Source organism: Physella acuta, unplaced genomic scaffold (assembly GCF_028476545.2).
Source record: "Physella acuta isolate Inbredline_101_S28 unplaced genomic scaffold, ASM2847654v3 ptg000986l, whole genome shotgun sequence".
Taxonomy (NCBI): domain Eukaryota; kingdom Metazoa; phylum Mollusca; class Gastropoda; family Physidae; genus Physella; species Physella acuta.
In genome coordinates this window covers 36,619-62,157 of record NW_026732503.1, presented here as the reverse complement: position 1 = coordinate 62,157, position 25,539 = coordinate 36,619, and the positions used below count along the sequence as shown (strand labels likewise).

At 33.7% G+C, this 25,539-nt stretch overlaps 3 protein-coding genes across 3 annotated transcripts; 2 read left to right on the top strand and 1 right to left on the bottom strand.

Moving 5' to 3' along the window:
* Positions 1 to 1,991: 1,991 nt before the first annotated feature.
* On the bottom strand, positions 1,992 to 10,960 carry LOC131954250 (coiled-coil domain-containing protein 134-like). Its single transcript, XM_059317827.1, has 6 exons — positions 10,569 to 10,960; positions 9,201 to 9,322; positions 8,579 to 8,663; positions 6,751 to 6,929; positions 4,609 to 4,677; positions 1,992 to 4,302 (listed from the first exon to the last, which is right to left on the bottom strand). The coding sequence occupies exons 1-6, from the start codon at positions 10,816 to 10,818 to the stop codon at positions 4,186 to 4,188; spliced, it is 822 nt and encodes a 273-aa protein (XP_059173810.1). The 5' UTR covers positions 10,819 to 10,960; the 3' UTR covers positions 1,992 to 4,185.
* A 3,121-nt stretch (positions 10,961 to 14,081) lies between these two features.
* Positions 14,082 to 19,577, top strand: LOC131954253 (protein YIPF6). Its single transcript, XM_059317831.1, has 7 exons — positions 14,082 to 14,135; positions 16,129 to 16,227; positions 16,704 to 16,782; positions 16,933 to 16,975; positions 17,159 to 17,296; positions 17,532 to 17,692; positions 18,020 to 19,577. The coding sequence occupies exons 1-7, from the start codon at positions 14,109 to 14,111 to the stop codon at positions 18,136 to 18,138; spliced, it is 666 nt and encodes a 221-aa protein (XP_059173814.1). The 5' UTR covers positions 14,082 to 14,108; the 3' UTR covers positions 18,139 to 19,577.
* Positions 19,578 to 22,512: 2,935 nt separating this feature from the next.
* LOC131954252 (NKAP family protein CG6066-like) lies at positions 22,513 to 24,108 on the top strand. Its single transcript, XM_059317830.1, has one exon. It carries the CDS (start codon positions 22,513 to 22,515, stop codon positions 24,106 to 24,108), a length of 1,596 nt encoding a protein of 531 aa, XP_059173813.1.
* Positions 24,109 to 25,539: the final 1,431 nt, after the last annotated feature.

Below are 25,539 nucleotides of genomic sequence, written 5' to 3'. Positions count from 1 at the left end.
TTTTTTTTCTCATAAAATAGAATTTTTCTGTAAATTAACAATGATGGACTAGTCGGAAAATAAACCCACAACCGACCCTTTGGTTTGAGCTTTAATTTTCTAATCAAATCGAATGACCAAACACTTTTGTTTTAAATTAGATTTTTAAAAATGTTTTTTTTAATCAAACTAACTTCAATTTTTTTTAATTTTGCCTTATCTTCTGACAATGTGTGTATCTTTTTAAGCATGCCTTTTTTCTAATAATTTTGTAAATAATTTTTCAATCTGAAAAGCTTTTTTAATCAAAAAGTGTTGTTTTAAAATCTAACAAATAGAAATGTAGTAAAATTTTGTATGTTTAAAATTAAATCTCAAATAAACTATGAAATTTGCTTTCATTCTTAAAAGTATCCTATAAGAAAACAAATATATATTTTAGTTAAAATATGTACATTTTTTATATAATTTTGATTTGATGATACTTTAATGATTAAAATTTTATGTAAGAATTAAACTTTTACTCTCAGCAGTTTAGCTGTACTTAATTTTTTTTTTAAACTTGTTCATTACAACAAATTTTCTTGTGTGCAAGTAATATACATGTGCATAATGCTGACATATATTCAACCTGCAGAAATGTCACTGGTGTTGTAATATACATTTTAAGCTTATTTTCTTCACATTTCATGTAAACTATTGAATGAAAATTCATTTCATGTCAGGCCTTTGTGCAATGCTTCAAGTACTTTTTATTGAATAGCTCTTTTAAATGGAAGTATGAAAATAATGTTAAAAATGCTCCTTAGATTTTAAATACATTTCTTTAATTTAAAAACGTTTTCTTAAAAGTTTTTAAAAAAAAGTGCTAGGGGAATACTGTTTATATATATATATATATATAACATTTTTTTTGTTATCTCTGTACAGTTTACCTAACAAAGAAAAGTGCTGTTTCCAAAGGAATTTTAATTATTTGAAACTAATTTAATATGTAATTTGTTATTTTTTTAAAGATAGCTATGTAAACTTAAATAAATATTCTCTACATAGAGCTTTTAACCAACTTAAATCAGCTTTTTTCTAAATACTTTAAGTTTTTTATTACCCTTTTTATCCATAAAGTAAACAATAATCACCAAGTAAAACTTGAAATTGGCTACATTTAATTAATCGTCAATGTGTAAAAAAAAAATTTATATTTGGAAGGCAGCTTCAACTTTTTTTTTACATATGTTCAGTGTTTAAAGGAATTATTATTTAAGAGATGACCTAAAGTGTTCTACACATTTTGCTCAAACAGAATTAAAAAAACATATATAACTCATTAAGAAATTAAATGTAGACATAATTATAAATGTTTTCCTCAAGTAGAAGATTAACTTCGGTATTAGTTGTTGTGCTCAATTTGTTTAATTATGTATCAAGGTTTAGTTGGGGGGTTTTTTATATATAAAAATAAAAGGGGCATTAAAAAAACTTTGATTTTTTTTTTTTTTTTGCTATTAACATTTTCAATTGAAAATTGTATGGTTTTAGATAAAATAATTGCAAAACAAATTTCAATAACATGTGCTTAAAAAAGCTAAACTATTATAGAAATGTTTGTAATAATTTATTATTTCTTCTACATTGTAATTTATGTTTTCAACCTCCTGTTATATAAAATTGCATGGTGCTATGCTTATTTAATCACAACTTTTCATCCATTTTGCCTTCGATTGTGTAATTTTTCAGTATTTACTCTCTGAGATGTATTTCAAGAAAATACAAGTCCCAAGAAATGTACTGATAGTTTGTATTATAAAAATGTATTGGAATTTTAACTTTTCACTTTGACAAAACATTTTAGCCCTGGTTGATCTGTTACATAATGCAATACTTGCAATATTTAATATTTTTACCTCAAGTTTTTAATGGCATAACTTTAAGACTTCAGATGTTTAAAAAGCTCTATCATATTGATCAAAAAAAGAAAAACTATTGTTACATAAAATTCAGCAAACAAGTAAATTTTGTATCATTTATTTGCATAGGCAACATGCAACAAAAAGGAAACAAGGAAAAGAAACATTATGTACCTTGCCAGGTCAGCTAGAAACAATGACCTATAACAAATAAATGCAAACATCTTATGACAAGGCACAGCATTTTCTAAATTAAAGAATTCCATCTAGAGCAAGAATGATTTAACTTAACTGTCTTTATACTAAATCAAGCTACTGTGAGATTTTGAAACTTAGTAACTACATTCAAACTTAATAAATATTATTTACTTTTGAAAAAATAGTTAAACCATAATGTAGGGATGTGTATTAATTAATAATAAAAATTTGTGCTTTTAATATGTTAATAAATGAAGCTGACCACAAACAGGGTTTCAAAAATTTATTATTTTAAAATTCATATGGAATATGTTGTGCCTTTAGTAAGTTTTTTTTTTTAAATAAATCAAAATTGTACCAACATTTCTATGAAAAATAAAAAAAAATTTACATTTTAAACTTCTATCTACATTCTGAAGTTAACAAGAACCTTTTAACAAAGTTCACAATGACATAAAATTTTGATTCAAAACAATTCAACTTCTAATACAAATTCACCTTCATTAAGATACAATTTAAAATATCACTATATATCTCATTAACACGCATAGGCATTTTTTTTTCATTGCAACTTTCAAAATACTTTTTTCCATACATCAGCATTTTTTTTAAATATAAATTCACATAATGCATTAGCATGTTTAATAATTAATGCAGCAAACATTTTAAGACCATACCCTCTTTTGTATCAACAATAAAAACCGAACAATTATCAACATTATACATGCATTGCAAATTGTACTCATATTATAATGGCAGATATACTCATGTTTATACCAATAAACAACACCTCAGAACTTATACTTTTATATCAGTTTTACTATATGTAAATATCTGTATGTACAATCTTTTGATATTTTGACCCATTATTTTCTCCTGTATTGTATTTTAAATGTTTTTTTTTCTAGTAATGTAGTAGTAACTTCCAGGAACAGTAAAATATTTTGTTTGGATTAATAATTTGAGTTTGAAATTATGTAGTGCTTTTGTTTTGATGGAAATAAAGATTTGTTAAGTAAAGTTTATTTGTGTTTATCTCACCCAAACATTCCCCTGTAACACTAGTTTAGTGATTCAAATTCTCAACTGTCTTTTCCACTTAACTTTTGCCAGGTATGGATTAATTATATTTATATGTTAAAGGTTCGGGTAAGTAATATAAGGTTTGTGGATTACATAAAAGTACAAGGTATTTTAAACAATACAGTGTGGAAAAGTATAAATAAAATTAAAACAGTAATTACCATTTTCTAATTTTGAAACTAAGGATTTCAATTGTTTTTTAAGTTTCTAATTGAAAAAAATGTTTGATTGTTTGTTTTAAATCTAAACTTTTTTTTAAAATGTTTTTTTTTTTAAATAATTATTTTACGAATGCAAAATTTTAATCTACATCAATGAATGTTAAAATTGTTCTCAAATTCTCTTGATCATTTAAACCGTTTTATTATGACGTATTTTATCTTAACCAAGACATCGGTACAAAGTCAAACGAATCTATATTTGAACTCTGCTAATTTTGTTAATACTTTTGAACCTTGATAAAAAATGATTTAAAGTTTGTAAAGGGGAGAAGTATAAAGAGATTTTCATATTTGAATAAAAAGATACAATTGAATTATAGAGCAAAAAAAAACTTTTAAAATTTATTGTTGGTCTTTGATATAACATTGAAAAAGGAACAGAATACTTTCCATTAGAAGATCTTAAATGACAAGAATACTTCCTAAACACTGAAACAAAAATTGAGTACTTTTCCATAGAAGATTTTACATGGTTCAAGTCTAAAGAACTCCCGAGTGACTTCCAGCTAAATAGCAAGACTTGTAATGAACAGGCTCTACAATGTTTGTCAGATTTGTTGAAATAAATAGGAAGTAGTAAATTTTTGGGGTAAAAGTATCTGCATAAAATGAAAACAAATGTGTAAATAAATTTTTAAACATTTGAGGTTTTTCTTGCTTATTTTGTAATAAAGAATAAGTCAATTAAGGACTTTCTGTAAAGTCAAAGTAATTTATGATAGAAAATTTCATCATTTATTTTGAGATTTTAAAAAATTTTTCATAAAGAGAGTCAAATGTTCATTTTATAATGGACCTTAAAGTTCTGTTTTTCTTAATTTTGGTCCTCTTTCCTTCTTCTTTTTTAGTTTGATTGCGTCTTTCTTTTCTTTTTCTTGTTTCTTTTTCATTTTATCTGTGAGATCGTTTTGGAGCTGGAAAAAAAAAAATTACTTAAAAAAGAAAACCAAATTTTTAAAAACAAAAATAACCAAATTTCAATAAAAGGTAAAAAGAAGGGAAGTTAAATGTGGATATTTGAAGTTATAAATATTTATTAATTCAATACCTAAATGAAAAGTAAGGAGTGAAATTATGTAATAACAGATAATTCCTTAGAATAAGAAGAACACTAGAGACTAGCAGTCGCCCCAATAAAATTGAATGTTAACATTAATTGGAAGTGAAAGCCCAATATTTTAATAAAACAATTATTTTAACTAAGTGCTCACACTACTTACCTTAGTTAATGCTAAATAAGGATTTATAAAGAATTTATCCTTTGGAATAATATTTGCTTCTTGCGCCATCTGAAATAAAAGTAGATAAATTACTTCCTAGGAAGAAAGAGTTTAAACCTTTTAATAAAAATGTACTATGTTCTAGTGCATAAATTCTATCTTACTTTTTTCAACAATTTTAAACAGAAATATATTCAAGAAAATAAAAGTGGATTTTGACTTTGTACTTATCAAGATGAATAAAAAAAAATTAGTTTAATAAGTTTTTTTTAGAAGTAAAACAAACAATATAATAATACAATTTATTAAAAAATATCTACTGAAAATTTGCTTTAAAATTTATGTCAATAAATAAGTAAATGGCAAGCATACAAAAGGTTTACCTTGTCAAATTTTAAAAAGACCTCTAAAGCTAGTCCTATAACATATATTTTGTATGGCTCAACAATACAAGTGAACTTTAGCTTATTACAGGTTTGTAGTTAAATCTTATACTAAATTTTGACCAATTTCTAATGACTGAATTTGTTACAAACTTTACAGAAAAGTGCATCTTTATAATTATTTTTTTTCTAACTAGTACTTTAAAAAATAAACATTATTTGTAATTGAAAAATAGAGATACTAGATTGTAGAAGACTGGTTTTTAAGCATGTTGTTTATTAATATTTATCCCATGTGTACAGTAACAAAGGTCAGATAATACTTATTTAGAGTGATTTCTAATATGGAAAATATACAACATTAATTTCATCGGGTTAAAAGCAAACATTTTTTCTTAAGGGATCTAAACTTAGAAATGATGGGCTTGGAAAGGATAAATGTAGTCTTACTGTTTAAAAAATGTAGATATTATATTATATTTTTACAATCTTTAAATAAGCCTACTAGTAAGTAGAAAAAAATGTTATGATAGATTATAAATATCTATCATGGTGTCTCCACCTCTCCCCCCTTCCTACTACCCCACAGGTAACGGTACACACCTGGACCTGAGTCCAGCGGTATCGTAAGGCTGACCGGGCCTCGACCCCGGACTGCAGTCACGAGGGCAGAGCCTGAGTCATGTGACATGTAGGGTAGGGACGCTACAGTCCGGTCACTCTACCTTCTCCCCTCTTCGGAGGTACACGTTTTTTGGTGCCAAGGCACTAGCCATTATAAAATACACTTATTTTGGTGCTACGGCACTTGTTCTCCACGGAGAAATTAAACGTACGTTTGGCAATGTGTGTAGAGGATTGTGTGGCTTCTTTGGAAGGTAATGGACACTTACTTTTATTAACTGTACTGTTATATATATATATATATATATTAATTAATAAATATGGAATGAGTATAAAACAATGTATGAATGAAAAGCATATTTTCTAGTAATGTTTTTTGTAGGCCCTATGTCAGGCTAACGTAAATGTAGTATTAACATTGTTACAATAATAAAATTGTATGTCTGAAGTCTGAATGAATGTTTATAGCACGCATATGTTAGGAAGATTGTCAAATGTCTTTACAGCCGGCCAGCTTGGGGCTAAAACAACTTAGACAGTACAGAGGTCTGTGTGAGCAAGTGTGACCACGCCGTCCTGAAGACCAGTCGCCCATTCCAGGCTACTCTAAGTTGTATCATGACTCCTATGCCAATAATTCATGTATTAAAAGTTAAATGATTGTGAAACTGAGTTAATTACTTAGTCATAATTTTAAACCTTTTCACTGAGCCAAAATTCGGCAGTCAGTCAATAATAATAACATAACATTAATAAACGCAATATTAACTATTAAGGGACCTCTTGTCCAGCGAGACAAACCCTAGACCAAACAAGTCATTCTGTAGTTGCGGCTATATCTATTTATAAGCGGTATGATTCGCTAGAGCATATTTGCCACAAAAAATACCAGCGTAAAAACTTTGTTTTAAATGTATTTAAACTAAGAATATAAACATAATTTTTAGTTTAACAATAATAGTAAAGTTGTAGCCATTCAAGAAACCTTTACAAAATATAGAAGCCAATGCTTTTAACCCAATTTTATAATGTGTTTAAAGTAAAGCTATATAATGTTTTTTTTTAATTTGCAATGTGCTTACGTTAATTTAATCATCAGAAAGCAAAACATTTGGAAATAATCTATAATCTTTACCATGTTGAGGATTGCCTTGAACTGTCCGGAATAGACAGCTGACTGAGTACTGAAGCCATAGCACCATGCCAGGAGCACCTGCCATTCCTTTTCTTTGTCGTACATGCTATGGACAACTTCAGGCATGAAAAGAACAAGATCACCAAACATGGCTGTGTTTTCAAGCACCTTAGAAAAGGCTGAAGAATAATTTAATTAATGTGAGATTTTTAAATAGAGATTACAAATCAATATGATTATAAAGAGAATAATGGCTAACCAACACATAAGTATTGGAATAGTGTGGCCTAACGGTAGAGCACTTGATTGTTAACCCGAAAGTCTCGAGTTTGGATCATGGGTTCAAGTTTGTAGGACGTCTGAGTTCACTCAGCTCTTATGGGTACCTGACTCAAGTTATGGAAACAAAAGCCGGGCATAATGCTGACCACATTATCCCGTTGTATGCTGAGGTAATTGAAACAGATAAACTCTACTTCATCTACCCTATGTGTTTTGGGTACAAGAAGGGAAAAGATCATGAACACAAAAGAGTAATTTTTAAACTAACAGAGACTCAGAAACTTAAGGTCAACAAACACCAATATTTTTTCAATCAACGTTTTCAATGTCTAAACAAGATTAAAAATTGTAAAGTTTCAACTTAAGGATTATAAGTCATTATTAGTTACTGTAATTCTTAACATCACTCTTTCGGAACATCTCCAAATTATTCTTAAATGTACAAGCAACCCTTTTGAGTGATTACTGATTGGGTGCAAAATGCTTTTATTAAATTGCCCAAAATGCACATCTTTAAGAAAACATGAATTCTAAATCATCAAGTAACATATGGATCTATATATAATATATAAATGGCATTAAGGGCATTAACAGGTGATGAGTACCATATTAACCAAAATGATTATTTCCAAACCTAATGCTATCATATTTAGCATATAGTTATAACTCAAAGAGTTAAGTTTAAAAATGCAAAAAATGGCAGAACATTTCCTGCTGTTGCCATGGTGATGGCGCTATCTTGGAAATGTTTTTTTACCATCAATCATCCATGCCCTAAATGTGTTTTAAGTATTTATTTTATAGGAGGGACACTTTCATTTTAATAGATTTTCTATTTTCTTTACTCCTAAATTTAAGTGACAGTAGAAGATTTATAGTACTGAATGGAAAGTGATAAAAGCAAAACAGATGCTTAATATAACATTTGTAAAAATTGCATTTCCACTTGAAATTTGTTTAAGGTTCAGAGATTTTTTTTAACTCTGTTGCAGTAAGTTTTAAATTTACATGGATCATTTTTCAAATATAACATGTCCATTCTAAAAGTTAGCCCAAAATTAACTTCTTATCTGATAAAAAAAAACAGTTACTTTGTTGTTTTTTTATCTCCAACTCCTATAGAAATAGAAGAGATAAGATGGGAATAAGCAGATGTGTGAATCATGAAGTAAATGATGTATACATTGTCTCCATAGATAAGAGTAGTATTTCTGCTTCTCAAAAGTCAAAGACAAATGAGAGTCTCAATTTTGTTGGTTCATTAAACCTAGGCATGGGGTTAAGATTTTAAAGTAAGATGAAGTTAGTCTGTCTGTAACTCCAATTAGCAAATGTGAACAGTCAAAGAAATACTCAGAACAAATAAAAAATTAAGGGGGAAAACAAAACTATTTTTCAGATTTTAACATTTGATAGGGGTTTTTTTTCTTGTTTAATTTTTATACTGCTCATTTAAAAAATGCTTTAATTTGCTTATTAATTTTATATTTTGTATTTTTCATTTGGCCTAATACCATATTTTATTTAATTTACCAAACATTGTTACCTTCTTTAACATTTTCATCTTCTGGGAATGGATCCCCTGGTAAAAAGCCATGTAATGTTAAATTCTGCTTTGCTTCAGCAAGGACCTGCATTAAAAAGTTTAAAGGATTACTAATCCTTAAAAAAATGAATACTTTTATGGTTCAATTTAGTGGGTAGATCTAATGAAAATATTAATTTAATTTATTTTAACCATTTTTTACTTTAAAACCATAGCAATACTTCTGCTTTGTTTTTAATTGTAATGTTGGAAGGGATTTCCTCAAAAACAATTGAGTATTACATTTGAACCTGTTATACAACATACAGGCTGTTGACTCCAATTTCAACTTTTTCTTATACTATAGGATTTGCATAGCCTTTGTCCAACCAAGAACAAACTACAAGGCAGCAGTTGTTTTATTATGGAGTTTTTCTCTCCTAGATGGGTTGCTGTCCCTGCTGTCAAGCCTCATCTGCCCAGGGATGCAAACTTTATTTAGCCATGAGCTTTACCGACCCAACCACACCGACCTCCCATTGCAATAACATATAAAGTAAATTTACAGGCTCGTAAGATGTAAAGCATTTTTCTTTTGAGTTTTCTCTGAGATTTAACTAGTAAAAATAATGAATCACCTCACCTTAAATAACTGTTTAAGCATCATGTTGACTAATTGGTATCTCTGCTCATTATTCTCAAACTGTGCTATACCCTTGGCTGCTTCCAGTTGTTTCGTTCGATGTAAAAGGAAGTGGCGTTTATCTGCAGTTATGGGTTAAGAAGCTTATAACCAAAACTGCTAAGTTAGACTCATTTTAGGAAAAACGTATCAGTTGTAATGCATGATGAAGTAATCACTTTATGTTAAAAAATGACAAATTAAGACTTTGAAAAGGTAAGAGGTGAGAATTCATTTATTTTTATACATTATACGGCTAATCCTATTTATTCTAACCCTTTTAAATTTAAATAGATTAGCAATGTCTATCCGAGCTAAACTTTTTTTTTCTTCTATGACACAATGCACGTCCCTGAGTCCACCCAGTTCAGATGGGTACCTGACTCAAGTTAAGGAAACAAATACAACTGGACAGAGTGCTGACCACATTATCTGCTCCCCTCCCCCATAAGCCAAGATCATTGGCACAGATAAACTCTACTTCATCTCCCCATGTGTCTTGGGTAGGAACGAGAAAGGATGAAACAACACTGTTACTCTGGTATGGTCTATCTACGAGTTTGCTTAAAATGACAGTACTTATAAATACTAGAATAATAGAGTATCAAGCAGCCCCCAAACCAAGTTAAAAGATAAATTATAGGCCAATAGGCTTAAAATACATATACTAAGTTAACTAAGTAAATAGCTGGTTAAAAGGTAAAGGTAGCTGGGCTTAGTAAGGGTGGATTATAAATTAAAAGTATGCTTCATACTATTACTAGGCCTAATAAATATATATTATTAATTATATTAGTATTAGCCTATTATTAGGCTAATCTAATATAAGATCTAGTAATATACTCACTGCATATTTGATTTAAAATATTATATTTATAGACTAACTTGATGTACTACCAATGTCTATTAATATTACATCATTAATAAAATTAACAAATTAAAATTAGGCCTATAGTAAACTATAGTTTAACTTAAGACTTAAACTTTAAGTCTTAAGTAAATTTAAGTAAATTAAGTTACAAATCAATTTTTTTTGTTAGTCTAGTCACTAGACTAGTCTTAGAAATGATTAGTTTTGTTAATTGTTAGGCCTAAGGCCTAGGCTTGTGTTTTTAGTATAGTTTAAGTTTAAAGTTAAAGTTTAAAAGTTAAAGTCTAAAGTTTATGTGGCCGAGGTGCTAGATCTATCTAATATTAATAAATTAGATCTACTACTTAAAATTAGGCCCTACTAATAATTTAATAAATAATTAATTAATTATTAATTATTAATTAAATCAATCAATATTGTCATTGATTTGATTAGTTAATAAAAATAGTTAAGGATACATTCTTCCAATTGTGGCGAAGTTTCAACTGGTGGTGGTGTGGGCTCCTCATTTTCTGTCGACGATTCCTCTTCTTTATTGTCAGTCTGTGTCTGCTCGTCCGAAGTAGATTCTTGAGTTTGAGGTTTTGGCGGAGCGCTACTTTCACTTTCCATTTGGGCTACAACTGCCGGGTCCTCTCCTCCACATTGTGGACATCCTCGAACATAGAATAGTAACACTGCAAAACTAAATAATAAAAACAACTTCATTTTTCCCCAGTTTGAAACTATCTAACTCCAAATGTAAGTGGTTTTTAATGCTGCATTGCGCCCTATCAGTCTTCACTAGTCTTCAGTATAAGCCAACCATGCGATTAATATTTTCTCTACGTGTCGTAACCTAGAAAGACAAGTTTTTTTTTTTTTTTAGCCTAATTTACTCAGCTGTTGCCGCTATCGCTTCGTGTGTGCACAAATTATAGAAAAGAAACGCAGTGATCTGTTATTAGAAAAAGTGTTGGTTTGTATGTAAATCTAGATCAAAAGCACTCGGCAAATATTTTTTAATGTTAAGATCGTCTTACACGCTGTTTTTATTACCAATACTGTGATCGTTCATTCCTTAATTTAAATAATTTTGCAATGGGTTGACACAAACAGATAAAAATCTAGATTTACATCGTCGGATGCTACTAAAACGAGAAAATGGGGAGGGGAGGGAAAACAGTAAAAGGAAAAAAAGAAATTAGCATGCTAATTCTCGAGTTCATTTACATAACGGCGTTTAATTCTGCTATTGTAATGTTCTACCCACTGACGCAAAACGTAGCGACATAGCCTAAATTAACCCAGTGAGCCTAACAATATTGACTTTTTCCTAAGGCCAGTGTTACTAAAACATTTTTATTATATATTGTGATTAGAAATTGTAAATTATTGTTGTGCATATATTATTATAAGCATATTGTATAGGCTAATTCTAGTGGTAATGAGTAGTGTATCATTTTGTGGGTGTTTGGAAATTGCGAGACGCGAAAAGCGAAATGGCGAGGCGGGAAAATGCGAGAAGATAATGCGAGACATACCTGCGGAATCAAGGGTAAATAGCGAGACACCTTTTGCGAAAAAAAGTTTTTCTTCATGTTTTAAAATAAACAAGCATTTAGCCATACCCTTTAACACGAGTGTTGTATGTTGTTAATTTTTATCTAGAATTTATTATATAGATAGATAGATACTAAGAAGATAGATCGATCCCAAAAATCTTGTCTAATTTCGGTCAAAATAGAGTATTTTAATCAATTTATATTACAATTTATTAAAACAGTTTTCTAAAACGCGAAAAAACGTCTAAAATTCTTTTTCCAACATTTCTTTTTTTTAGTGTGACTTCACAACGTCTAACCCCCCTCCTTCCCCTCTTCACACATCGTCATAAAATTACAGACCCCCTCCTCTCTCCCCCCATACGAGTGTGACGTCATTTATGGAAAACCCCAAATAACACCACCACGAAAACCAAAAAATTCAGATAAGTTCAAATTGGTTTAAAAAATATTTGAAGTAGGCCCATAACTTACGACATAGAACGAGCAACTGATAATATCGGTGACGTCACTTTTATTTCCCCCCCCCCCCCCAAACAGCAAGTAAGAGAAAAAAACTGGGGGCACTGAGAGTTCATAAAAACTTAGGAATAAGCAACACATAAGGGAGGGTTAATCTAGTCCTCACCTTCACATAGGGCAGTAATCGTATACTTAATTTGAGGTTATTTTTTCTGACTTGTTTATGGAAATAATAAATAATACATTTTTATATATTTTTACAATTAATTAATAAATAATTTTATTTAATAAATTAATAATTAATAAATAATAATATAACATTTATGGGAAAATTCGGAAAAGTCACCACCGTGATATAAAATCTAATATAAATTAGTGTAAAGGAACATTGGAAGAGAAAACACACTGTAAGTAGTTCTTACCTCCGGAATACTTGTATCCAAATGATGTAGGCATTTCCTTGTGTTTATATTTATATGGCAAAAAAAGCTAGGAAAAAAGCGTATAAAGGGTATAAAAGGCTATAATACAAAATTTCTATGCAACAATAGAAAATATGTTTGCGGCGGCAGCGGATCCGGGCACGGTGATCTTCAAAGACGGTAAATCAGGCGGCCTCGGCGTTCCACACAAAAGACAGAAGTTGCTCTATCGTCGGCGGTATTTCCGTCGGTTTCGAACAAGGTGGTATTCTAAGTCGACACAAAAGATGGGGGAAGTTGACAAATCATCAGTATGTCTAGCGACGGAAAAATAGGAAGTTTTAACAATGTAAACGAAATGTCTTTGAAGTCTGGACCAAATACCACTGAAAATCGGGTTAGGTAAATTTTTCGCAGAAATCTTCGCATTTCAACACCACCCAGCGTAAGTATCGGGTTGTGGTAAAATGCGAGACAAAAAGTCACGTGACCGACCGTTTTCGCGCCCTTCTCGCATTTTCCCGCCTCGCCATTTCGCTTTTCGCGTCTCGCAATTTCCCCACACCCTCATTTTGTTGTAGGCCCATAGAGTAGTGTTCGATAGGCCAACGAATCTCCCTTAGATTTCTTTATTCTCACCCCCTCCTTTTTTGCGACACTTTTAAGGCAGTTAGAATAATTAGATGAATAAGTTGGCTTTAAACATTCAGTTTTTAAAAACACTAGTCTAGATCTAAATGGCGTATATGTTTTTATAGGTCAAATGAATGTAGTCTCATCTCATTGTTATTAAGGCGAGAGTAGGCTAATGCTTATAGCTATGCCTATATGCCTAAACGTGGTAGTATATGCTATCAGCGTTTCTTCCAGACTTTTTTTCTCCGGGGGGGGGGCACTTGAAATTTTCGGGTGGGGGGCGGTAGACTTTCTTCGGGGAGGGGGGGGGGGGGCGGACACTGTTAAAAGTATATGTTTTCTATATAAATTATATAAATTTCATTTCGTTCGGGGGGGGGGGGGGCGATAAAAAAATTTAGGAGGCTTGCCCCCCCCCCCTCCGAAGAGATGCATGGAAGAAACTCTGCTTATGATATTAAGGTCTACTAGGTCCCATATTAATTTCATGTAGGCCTCCGTATATAGCCTATTTAAATATATAAGGTCTTTTCTCATTATTGGCCTATAGACCTAAATATATGTATAGTATAAGGCTAGTAGTAGTCAGTGTTTGTTCCAGACTTTTTTCTCCGGGGGGGGGGGGCACTTGAAATCTTCGGGGGGGGGGGGGGCGGACACTGTTAAAAGTATATATTTTCTATATAAATTATATAAATTTCATTTCGTTCGGGGGGGGGGGGGGGGGGCGGTAAAAAAATTTCGGGGGGCTTTGCCGCCCCCCCCCCCCCCCCCCCCGAAGAGATGCCTGGAAGAAACTCTGGTAGTAGTTAGATCTAGATCTAGTTTAGGCGTAAATCGCGCTGCTCAAGTATTTTCGCATTCCACATAAAATACCGTCCTTGTTTTTAGATTCCTCTTTATTCCTAAACCACAACAAATATCTTTGCTTATCATGGCAGACGTGGAGTTTCACGACGAGGTGTTACGTTACATCCATTTTAAATTTTTAAATACAATTTTGGGCACTAAATTAAATAGATGTTTAACTGTTTATTATAATATTGATAGAAAGTTTATAAGCTTTAGATTCTATGTCTTAGCACACTAGATCTATGATGATGTTTAACTTTAGTGTGTTTAGAGTCTAAACTTTAGACTTTAGACGGTAATCTATCGTTTTGGGTACGTAAAATCGCCCGCGGCTATTAATGTACGAAAATGTTACCTCATTGTCAAGGCTTAAATAGAGGTATATTGTGATATGTTTGTGTCAAATATTATAGATAAATGGATAATAAACCTAAATCAATGGCTAAATAATATTTAGTAAATAAATAGGATATCAAATAGGCCAGAAATTAACTTTAAACAGCAGTGTCTGCGAGCAAGATTTGCTATATAAACAGCAGACATGTAAAATAGAGTGACTTCCCCCTGAATCTTATAAAAATAAAACTTAAACAAGATGGCTGCTATAGTAGTGCTATAGTAAATGAGCATGGTTGCATCTGTTGGAAACATCGCTAGTCTTCATTTATTAATGAAAAGTTTTAATTCAATTGTTTAAAAACAGATACATAAATGAAACAAGGAAACATTTTTGTATTTTAAAAAACATAAATCCTCCTCAAAATGTGAAATAATTATTAAAATTTAAGGAGTCACCTGTTTTTCACATTACAAGTCGCGGGCGATTTTACGTACCTAAAACGATAGATTACCCTTTAGACTAACTTTAGACTTTAGTAATTATTAATTAGTTAGACTTTAGAGTTTTAGACTGTTTGATATTATGATGTCGGTGTCACTGTCCTGTTGTCGTCAATCGTCATGAACATCATGAATCATGCCTTTACTTTTCTTTTTCAATCAGTGCGGTAGGAAAGTCAGAAAGTAAACCACAGATTACACATCTAGATTCTAAAACTAGATCTAGATCTGATTATTATTCTAGAACTAGAAACTTAATTACTATAGTAATAATTATTAATTAGATCTACTAAATCTAGAGTAGTAGGTCCAGAGGCCTAGAGTGGCCTGGACTTAGAATCTAGTCATTTAAATTTAGGGCTGGCTTAGACTTAGGGCCTCTAGATAGTAGATATCTAACTAGAAACTAAACTATTTTACTTGTCTTTGTGCTTGTCTGAGGGTTTTGTCTTCTTTATGATTATAATTATCTTGTTTAAGATTCTTAATCCTTAGTCTTACTTTTAACTAAATTTAACTTGACTCTCTTGTGGTGAAAGGCGAGATGTGAAATGGCGAGGCTTAAAAACAAAAATGTGAGAAGAAAATTCTAAATGCACAACATACAGTCTAGGACTAGATCTATAAGTGGTGGCTGTGGAATTGCGATCTCTTATGCGCTGGTCTTAGTTTTAGTGAGAACAGTGCAATTTTTTAAAATGATGTTAATGTTAAATGTCTGGACAATTTGTGTTCTGTAGATTGATCCACCCTAGGTCAGGTTTTTTTTTTTAGTTCTGACTGCCTTTTCGTGTGACCCTGGGCTCCCCCATTAGCACTATTGGTACCTTCATCAGTTTAAAGAGTGCATTATGTCAGGAATTCAAAGGGACGAATCAAAATATCGTCCAAATCTAGATAGACTCTATCTATGCCACCCCTGCAGTAGTCTAAGTTAGCCCCGTGATGTTCCATAGATTTACACTTGATGTTTTCACACAGCACATCCTAAGGCTTCTGGGCAGTGTTATGGATCTAAGAAATGTAACAGCAGCATTGTTTACATTTAAATAAATCAGTTCTAGCAAAATCTAAGACACTCTTTTAAAAATACAAAATTGGCACTACATTGATGAAATACTCTTAAAATGTGTTTGTTGAAATTCCTTTCTTCTGCGAATGTGCAATGTGTACCCAAGTTGACACTAAAACTAAAACAATTGAGTTTGGGAACTGAATTGTTAGTTTTTAAAAACTATAATTTTTCTCTTTAAAATCCTCAGGTTGTCGATGTGCCACTTGAAGGAGAAATTGAAGTTCCTGGCATAGCTAAATCAGATGATGAGCTATCTACATTAGATGAACCTGTCAAGGAGACAATTGTTTGTATAATTTAAATATTAGCATTTATACATTTATTAACACTACATTTTTCTCTTACTTTCAGTATGTTTGTAAATTAGCCCTATCCACAATTTATTAAGGACTCTAATTGTAATACCTGATACTGATAGTTCTATTCATGGCCATAATTGTAAGCTTAAAAAGTATTTATAATCACAGCTCTACTATTATGTAGGTATGGGTAATCAATAATAACCTTTTGTGATATTTCAGCTATTATTTGATTATTGTAGGATGCTATTTTAAAATTTTAAAGCCTAAAACAAAAAAAGTCGGTTCTCTTAAATCTAAATTCAGATTAAAACCATTTACTTACAGAGATCTGAAGCAAAAAATCCAATTTTTTTTTCATATTTCTCTGTAACTTTTAACAACATAACAGTACAATAATCACCTTAAAATGTCTTATTATAATTTAGTTAGGGCCTAATAATTTTTTATTTTTTTTCTTTAGCTGAGAGATGTTAAGGCAGTTGGTTATAAATTTGCACATGTTTTGGTACCCAAAAGAAGCAGAGTTTTACTAAAAGAATGTTAGTATGATTTCTTATAAATTTTTTTTAAGTACTCAAATATAAGTTGTGTTTTACAAAAAGAAAGTTTTAAAAAAGAAATTTAAAAATAATATTTTTGACAAATAATATTAAATAATTTTATATTGATTGTTGTAATTTCATCCACAGGGGATCTCTGGGGGCCACTTGTTTTGTGCACTTTCTTAGCCATGTAGGTAGACAAATCTTCTATAAATTAACTACAAGTTTTTATATTCAAGAAAATAAATATTATTATACAAGCCAACTATATTTAAATGGTGGGGGGTAGTTAAATATCTAGCGCAAAAAATAGGTTCTTAATTCATACAATTTTAATATGAATAAATGATTTGAACCATTTTTTTGGAAACAGTATGCTGCAAGGATCAACAGACGAGCTGAACATGATGGGAGAAAATGATGGAGGGCCTCAGTTTGCTGAAGTGTTTGTTATCTATTGGCTTGGGGCCAGTGTTGTTACACTTAACATTAAATTACTTGGAGGAAACATGTAATTCTCTATCATAATTTTTGTCCTTAAATAAAAATTTAAAGTAAAATAATTATACATAAATTTTATTTTATATTATTATAATTAAATATTTTATAAATTATATACAAGCTTTTTTATTTGTTAAAACTATTTTCTTCAAAATTAATTTATATTTATGTATATACTACTATTTTTATTCTTAGAAAAATAATTATGTTAATAAAACTGATTTAAATTTATTCTAATTTTTCAGCTCATTTTTCCAAAGCATCTGTGTATTAGGCTATTGTGTCTGCCCTCTTGCCATTTCCCTTATTGTGTGCCGCATTCTACTGAGCATTAGCAGTGCTTCTATAGCCATGTTTATAGTAAGATTCATCAGTGTTGTGCTAGGCTTTGGCTGGTCTACATTTGGTAAGTTAACTTTGTAGAAGAACTTGATATGTATAATTTTTATTTTATTTATTCAAGTTATATCATCATTTCTTGACATTGCAATACAGACCACCAACTACAGCTTTCCAAAATTCTCTGTTTTGATGATCCATTCCCACCAGCTTGTTTTCTGTTTAACACAGTTTTTATCATCACTGTAGTTTGGGACAGCCTTTTTTCATCCTCTTGTGGGTTTTCCATTTTAATAGAAAAAACTTAATCATTTCAAGATTTAGCAATTTTTCAAAGCAGAATTATAACCTTAAATCATGTAAAAACTTATGTTCATTTTTTTTTCTCTACCAGCATCCACTGCATTTCTTGCTGAGAGTCAGCCAGCTGGAAGGAAAATTTTAGCCATGTATCCATTGTGTTTATTCTATTTTGTCATAAGTTGGTTAATCATCTCACATACACATTCCTGATTTTCTTTTTTTATTTGACTTTTTATACTGATATTTGAAATAACCATGACCAATTTTGTTTTGAAAAAAAGATTATTTAGAAATCCCAGATTCTCTCCCCTTTTCCACACTTACCAAAAATTACAATTTTTTAAAATTCAAAATAAGTGAAATTGAAAATTCAACTAAGCTATTTAAAAAAATGTTTTGTGACAATTGTGTATATGGTATAATTGGGGTAAAACACACTTACACAAGGTATTTATTAATATGATGGTTTTCTTTTCATCCAATTTTCCACTAATGTATTATCAAAGTTTATAAATATTGTTGTCTAATTTGTAAAATCATCAGTGAGGCTTGTAGCACTCATTGGATATTTTAAATTGATATACATTTTTCAAGATGTCTATAATGAAATGTACATCTTTTATTTATTAATACAGTTTCTTAAGGTTATGTAAGATAAGCATAATACTTATTTTATTGTGCTTTTTTATTTGTGATTGTCTTTAATTTTAACATTAATAACATTTAATTAATCACTTTTTAAAAACCCAGTTACTATATGAAAGATGTTTTTTTAAAAAAACAACTATAGTCGTTTTTTTGTTTATAGACACCTTATGATTGTTAAAACGTACATAAATGATGTCACATGGTTTGTCTCTCTTTGCTCCAAACTTCTTAATGTTGGACCCATACACTAAAATAATGAAACAAATTTTGGCCCACTTAATATTCAAGTATTCTACAAAAAATTAGGTGGTGTTTTTTTTTTTTAAGTAAAATAAAATTGATGCCAAGTAACATTTTTTTTTTAAACTATTTACCCAAGTCAAGTACGTCAGTTGATGATACATATGATATCTAGTAATATTAGTTTCTTTTTACAGTAACCTACTCAATACTTTATCATTTTGTTATATACCAAAACTTTTCTAGATTGTTTTGCCTTAGTTTTCCTCAAGTCTTGCCAGATTGTTCTTTTAAAAAGGAAAAAAAGATATTTTTATTATCTGTCTGATCTTCAAAAATATGCATAGGCCATCTACGTTTTATTTAGCTTGTTTTAATTGTTTATGTGACTAGTATTAAAACTATATAAATGTCACCGTCTTTTGTTTAAAAAATATTGTTTTGTTTTATACAGTTAAATTGCTTATCACTCCACATATTGAACAAGACTAGCATGTTGTATTTTGTCTGATGCTTTATTTACCATTGTGTTAATCTTTTATTATTTCATAACTAAGCCATTATTTGTGTTAACATTTATAAAATTGCAATAATGAATAAATGCCAAACTTTTATTATGTAAATTTAAGGCCACCTGTTTGGTCTGTGATATGATCGGAGTTGTGTGCCTTTAAAATTCAACGCTGAATTTTTTTGAAATGCATTTAACTACAGTGGTCAAGTGGTTACTTTTGGATCCAAAATAAAATTGTTGGAATATTGTTTTATTTTGGTATATGATTTTACTTGTGGTTTGATCTTTGTGTATATAACTTAGTCCTCGTTACTTACCGGGCTTAATTTAATCTTAATCTTTTTTTTAATATATTCTTAATCTGTATATAAGCAATGGTTCTCTCATGAGTTCTGCAGCCATTTTCAAAAACATGGGATGTTATGAGGGAATACATCATACATTTATAAATATAAATTGTTGTGTAGGATAGTTGTTTAGACTAAAAGATTATCATTGGGTATTTTTTACATGATGAGAAGCACCAGGCTAGCCTGAGGTATGAAAAGTTAATTGGTGGTGGTGTGAGTTGTGTTTTTGCTGTGTTGTGTCTATCTGTGCTGTACTTTCAGATGGGGGAGGGGGGATAAAGGCATTGGTTGAGCGCTGGGTTTTGCTGGGGGGGGGGGGGAGCGGCATTTTCATTACCACTCTCTGCTGATTACTTGTAGAAGAATAATGTTCTTAGGTTTATGGTCTAGGTAGGTTTAAAATTTCTAATAAGTATCATGACAAACTAATAATAAAACTAAACGGTAAGGAGTTTTAAATTTTGAATCACACGGTATAGGCTACATAGTACTCAAAGCAGTGACGAACACACCGACTCCCAACACACACATTGCAAAGCGTAGGGAGGGGAGTACATATGTCCTGGGGCGACAAAATAAGCTCATTTTAGCTGCTATTTTGAATTATAAATATATGGGGGGGGGGGGGGCAAATTTGAAAGGTTGTCTCCGGGAGGGGTCGCTACGCCTCTAACACACACATACACTTACTGACGATTAAAATCTGGATTTATAACTACAAGAACTCAAGCCCTTTTCTCAAGTTGAATACTAAGTTGGTCCTGAAAAGGACCTTAAACAAAAAGTAAGCTACGGAACCTGTCGATATTCCGCTCGTAACATTGCCATAAAATTCTATCTGCGTTGCCTGTTGTCCGACAGCCCTAGAGGCCTACTCCTCGAGTTGCATCGTTTGACCCCCCTCTTGGCTTGTTTTTTTATCTTGGGTTTGTCATCAACGACCACGTACCGCCCGTAGAGCCCGGCCTTGATGGCACAAGGGGGGCGCTCTATCTTCCCCAGCTTCAGCGCTAGAATCACCGCAGGTCGGATGTCTGTGGTGGGCGTCAGAAATCCTTCAGAGCACAGCAGGCGGCGTATGGCGGTCATCGTGGAGCCTTCTTTATTCTTCATCGTCCGCAAGGCCGCGACGATGTAGTCGACGAGCGTCTCCACGGAGATGTCGGGTTCTTTCTCGTCCCAAGATCCTCCGGCTGCATTCGATATTTTGGCGACAGCTGTTGGCGGGTAGTCGGCGTCTGGGTGTTTGGGTTCCGGAAAAGCCATGACGTCAGCTGAGGGAAAACGCAGGGGTTTGACAAACGCTGGCAATGCAACGGAGTCATTCATGAGAGGTTGGGTGGTTCATTGTGTAAGCGGACGAACTAGTAAGCATTCTACAGAATGGTAAATTTGAAAAAAATAGGCCTAAATATTTTCGCTGTTTTTAAATAATGAGAAAAGTTTTAATATAATCAGGCTAAGAATAGATTGGCCTTACAATACATTTGAATGAGGCTTAAATTTAAAAAAAAAAATTGACCGGTTTTCTTTAGGATTGAATATAAAAAAGCCACCCAGGAGGTCCGCGGGTGTTTGGAAATAGTTCTTACAAGGGCGCGGCGCCTCCGGCTGGGCAGTGGTAGATCTTTCACCGGCGTGGCGTTTTCCTTCTCAACCATGCCGTGTCTCAGGGCCTCCACGTCGGCGAGATCTCCGGGAACCCAGACACAAAAACCGAGGCGAACGTTACGCGCGGCTCCCAAGAGGTATGCCGCCAGTCGGTATCGTCCAACGACCGCGCCAGCCCGAAACCTGACGACTCGCACCAGACAGCGGAGCTACGGGCAGAACAACTTGAGCCCTAGAACAAGATCAGCAACGATAAAGAAACGGAAACCCGTTGCTGCGGCGCTACCGCCGGTGTTTAAGACGCCCTACAGCCAGAGTCCTAGAGGGAAGGTCATCCCAGAACTTGCTAAAGAATGGATTCTGAACAGCGCGGCGAGAATGCTGGGAATTCCCAGTTTGAGGAATCTTCTTTCGGGCAAACTTCTGACCACGCGCTCGCCATTTTTTCAAAGAAAGGATAAAAATAAACCGGATTTAGGTAAGCCCCGCACGTCAATTATACTGCGGACAATAGAGATGGCACGGGCAGCTTGGGCACGCAGGGCAGAGACGGTCCATAAGAAATTTTCAGAAACGTTTTCTGCAATCAGCACCGGAAGCGTCACCGCCCCCGCGGCAAAGAAACGCCCAACTCGAAAAAAGAAGTGAGCGGAGATTCAACAACTCTCAAGACAAAATTTGTTTTATTTTTTTTATACGGCCCTTTTAAGGGCCAAATAAAATAATTAAATTTCCGATAAAATGGTTTGTTCATTGGCATAAATAATCGCATCATCTCATTGCAACCCTTCTCTTTTAGGCTCGACATATGCCTTGGGGGGAGGGCAGTTTTTGTGACCTGACACACACGTTCATGTCCACCCTCTTTCTTTACAGTTACACATATACATTATGTGTATTTAAAAATCATGCATTCATATACAATTATCTAAATCTACTTAGAGACTTATACAATGACATTTTCCTTTCCGTGGACCATAATTTTACGTCATTTTATTTCATCCTCTCAAGCATGTAGCCTCTAACTCAAACCATTTGTTAAGAATCCAACTCGATGACGCTGCGGAACTCTGTGTAGCTTCCCACTCTACACAGGCGCCATCTTATGTGTTTAGGAGGCAGTTGTTTACACACACTGGAATGGCCTAACACACAAGAACCGCGGGTTAGGTGAGTTCCATTCCTTTGACTGAATAAATCGTAAAATCTTCTCGAGACATCATGAAGAAACGGCCACGCAGAGTAGAGCGGGTTTGGCAAAGCCCCGTTAGCTCACGAACACGCCTGAGAACAAGAGGCCCTACGCCTAGAATAAGACCTGTCCAGTACCCTCAGCAGTGGCTGGGGAGACGTAGATCTCCAGAAGACCGTGCGGTGAAAACATTTCGGCCAAATCGAAACATGCTCGCACCGACGGTCCGTGCTAAAGAAATGAACGCTGAGAACGAGAGCGACGGCATGAGCCCGCAGCAGAAGATAGCCCGCTGGTGCCCGTCGCGAGCGGACTTGAACTCTAAAATTTTCCAACAGGCTTTAAGCAAAAAAGCTCGTATAAAAGAAGCGACGACAAGCAAGCGCTTGAAAAGTAGCTTGATTGAGTTGGTGAAGTTTAAACCTATTCGGCGGAAATCTCCCGAAAAGGGCTCCAAGCGTCGCAGGAAAAAAAGCCAGAAATCCCGCCCCCGGAAACGAGCTTCGCTGAGAAAGGGCGTCAAAAAAAGGGTTTATCGCCGTCGTCGTTCATTACGAACACGAGTGCGTCGCAGGCGTAATGCGCAGAGGCGGAGAATTATTCGACGGCGGCGAAAAACTACACGGAAAACAAGAAGACGTAGGCGAAGAAACGAATCGGAAGAAAGCGACCAGCAACGCCGAGAAGTCATCCACGGGCCGGCCGACGGTCATGCTCAGGATCAAAACCTTACTGAGCAGAAAAAAATAACCGTTGGTAATTTAGACGAGGGGCATGATGAGGTCAAGGAAGATCCCCTGAATGTTTACACTCTGTGGCGGACACTGGTAAAAGGCATGCCCGGCGTTCCAGCAGATAGCAGGGACGTAACTACAAACGACAAGGACGATAAGCCAGAGCTACAGCGCGACAAGAAAGAGAAACCCGTCAAGAAACGAGTTACCCAAAAAGGCAAAAGGCGGGTATACAAAAACACATCTAACAACCGACGTCGGCAGAAAAAAAATCGCAAGCGCGGGAGAAAAATTATACGGCGACCTAAACCTAGAACATCCAGGAGAAAGAAATATGTAAACATCAACATCAGGAATAAAGAGGTGAAAAAGCTCGCAAGGAAATCACGTTGCGCACTCAACGATGATGAACCCGCACCAAACGATGAACCCGAAGATAATGACCCTGACATTTCCAACACACGTCGGTCCAGCAGACACGTAAACCTACAAACGGATTCCCCACCTGCGTCCCCGAAGCCTGTGGCCAGGCCCAAGAAGTCAAACACGACCAGCAGACATGTGGCGATGTATCGGGCCAAAAGGAAGAGACAGCCTGCGCGGCGCAAGAAAACCAGAGCTAAGCCCCGAGCCAGAGCCCGAACCAGCGCCCGAACCAGCCGTCGAACCTACACCCGAACCAGCCACCGAGCCAGCCACCGAACCAGCCACCGAACCGGCTCCCGAACCACTACCCAAAGCAACATCCCAAAGAAAAATAACGTAAACAACAACCAGCAAGAAATAACACGCTGGCATCGCGTAGGTGGGCGACTCATGCGGGTGAAAGATTACATTTGTTCGCGCATACGTTTTCCAAAATGGCTGAAGACAGAACCACCCCCTGAATAACATCACATCGTATTTTATATTTGAAATGTACAGAGTCCATTCATTCCATATTCATTCCAGCAATTGTCAATATAAAAACATCGTTGTTGACGTACATTTCATTCATATTTATAAAAAAAAAAAATTACATATCCATGCTTTATTTAGGAACACTGTGTAACGAAAACGTGAAAAATTAAAATGATCTTATGTAGTTTTTTTTTAAAAACGTGCTAGCCTTATTTTTTAAAAATTACTTTCGATTTAGAATTATTATTTGGCTTATATTGATATTTTAAAGATGTAAAAAAAAAACATAAGTGTTACAAAATAATTTCAATTTGTCATTGCTAGACCAGCCCTACCTTACTTAACATGACGGTTAAGTTAGAAAAAAAACCGGACACTTTATGAGTTAGGTTGTTTTTGTTTTGTTTTGTTAAATTTATTGAGAATTACTGAATGTAGCTAAAGATCTGGCCCTAATAAGTGTTTCTTCCAGACTTGTTTTTCTCCCCCCCCCCCCCGGGGGATGGGGCGGACAACATTTTTCGGGGGTGGGGGGGGGGGGGGGGACGGAGCCCCCGAAGAGATGCCTGGAAGAAAATCTGGCCTTAACCAGCTGGTAGCACACGATCTTAGCAAGTTCAACACTTTCAAATTTTTTAAAGCATTGTTTCTATGGTTGAGGCTGGAATACTCTTTTGTATAAGTATAATCCATAAACAAAGTCAAAGGGGAGAGGGGTTGTGAATATTGTGACGACATGTGACAAGAGGGAGGGAGATTTAAAAAGTGTGATTAAATTTCAGAAGTTTCACAAGACTGTTTTTGTAAATTGTAATGGACATTGATTAAAATACTCAAAAAAGAACAAAATCGTGGCATAATATGACTAGGGGGTCTAAATCGAAAGTTTGAGGGGAGGGGTGCAAATCAAAAGTTTGAGGGGGGGGGGGGGGTGCACATCGAAAGTTTGAAGGGGGGGGGGTAAAAATCGAAAGTTTGAGGGGGGGGGGTGCAAATCGAAAGTTTGTCCCCGGGTAAAAATTTGAACCCCCCCCCCCCCCCCCCCCATGAGACGATCCTGGCTACGCTACTGACTCGTATTGACCACTTAAAGTGTCAATATTTCTACGATTGAGCCTTTTTTAGAATTAAAATAAGTAACGGCAAACTATCTAAACATTATTGGAATAGGCTAGGAAATATGGTGAAAATATTAAGTCCAAACGGTAAAGCTATAGCACACTATTAGAAAAATCAGACCTAACAATCCATAGAGAAGATGGAATAGTTTGTATGTTTCCTGACCTTTATGTTTCCTGACCTCGGCTTTGTGTTTCCTGACCTTTATGTTTCCTGACCTTTATGTTTCCTGACCTCGGCTTTATGTTTCCTGACCTTTATGTTTCCTGATCTTTATGTTTCTTGACCTTTGTGTTTCCTGAC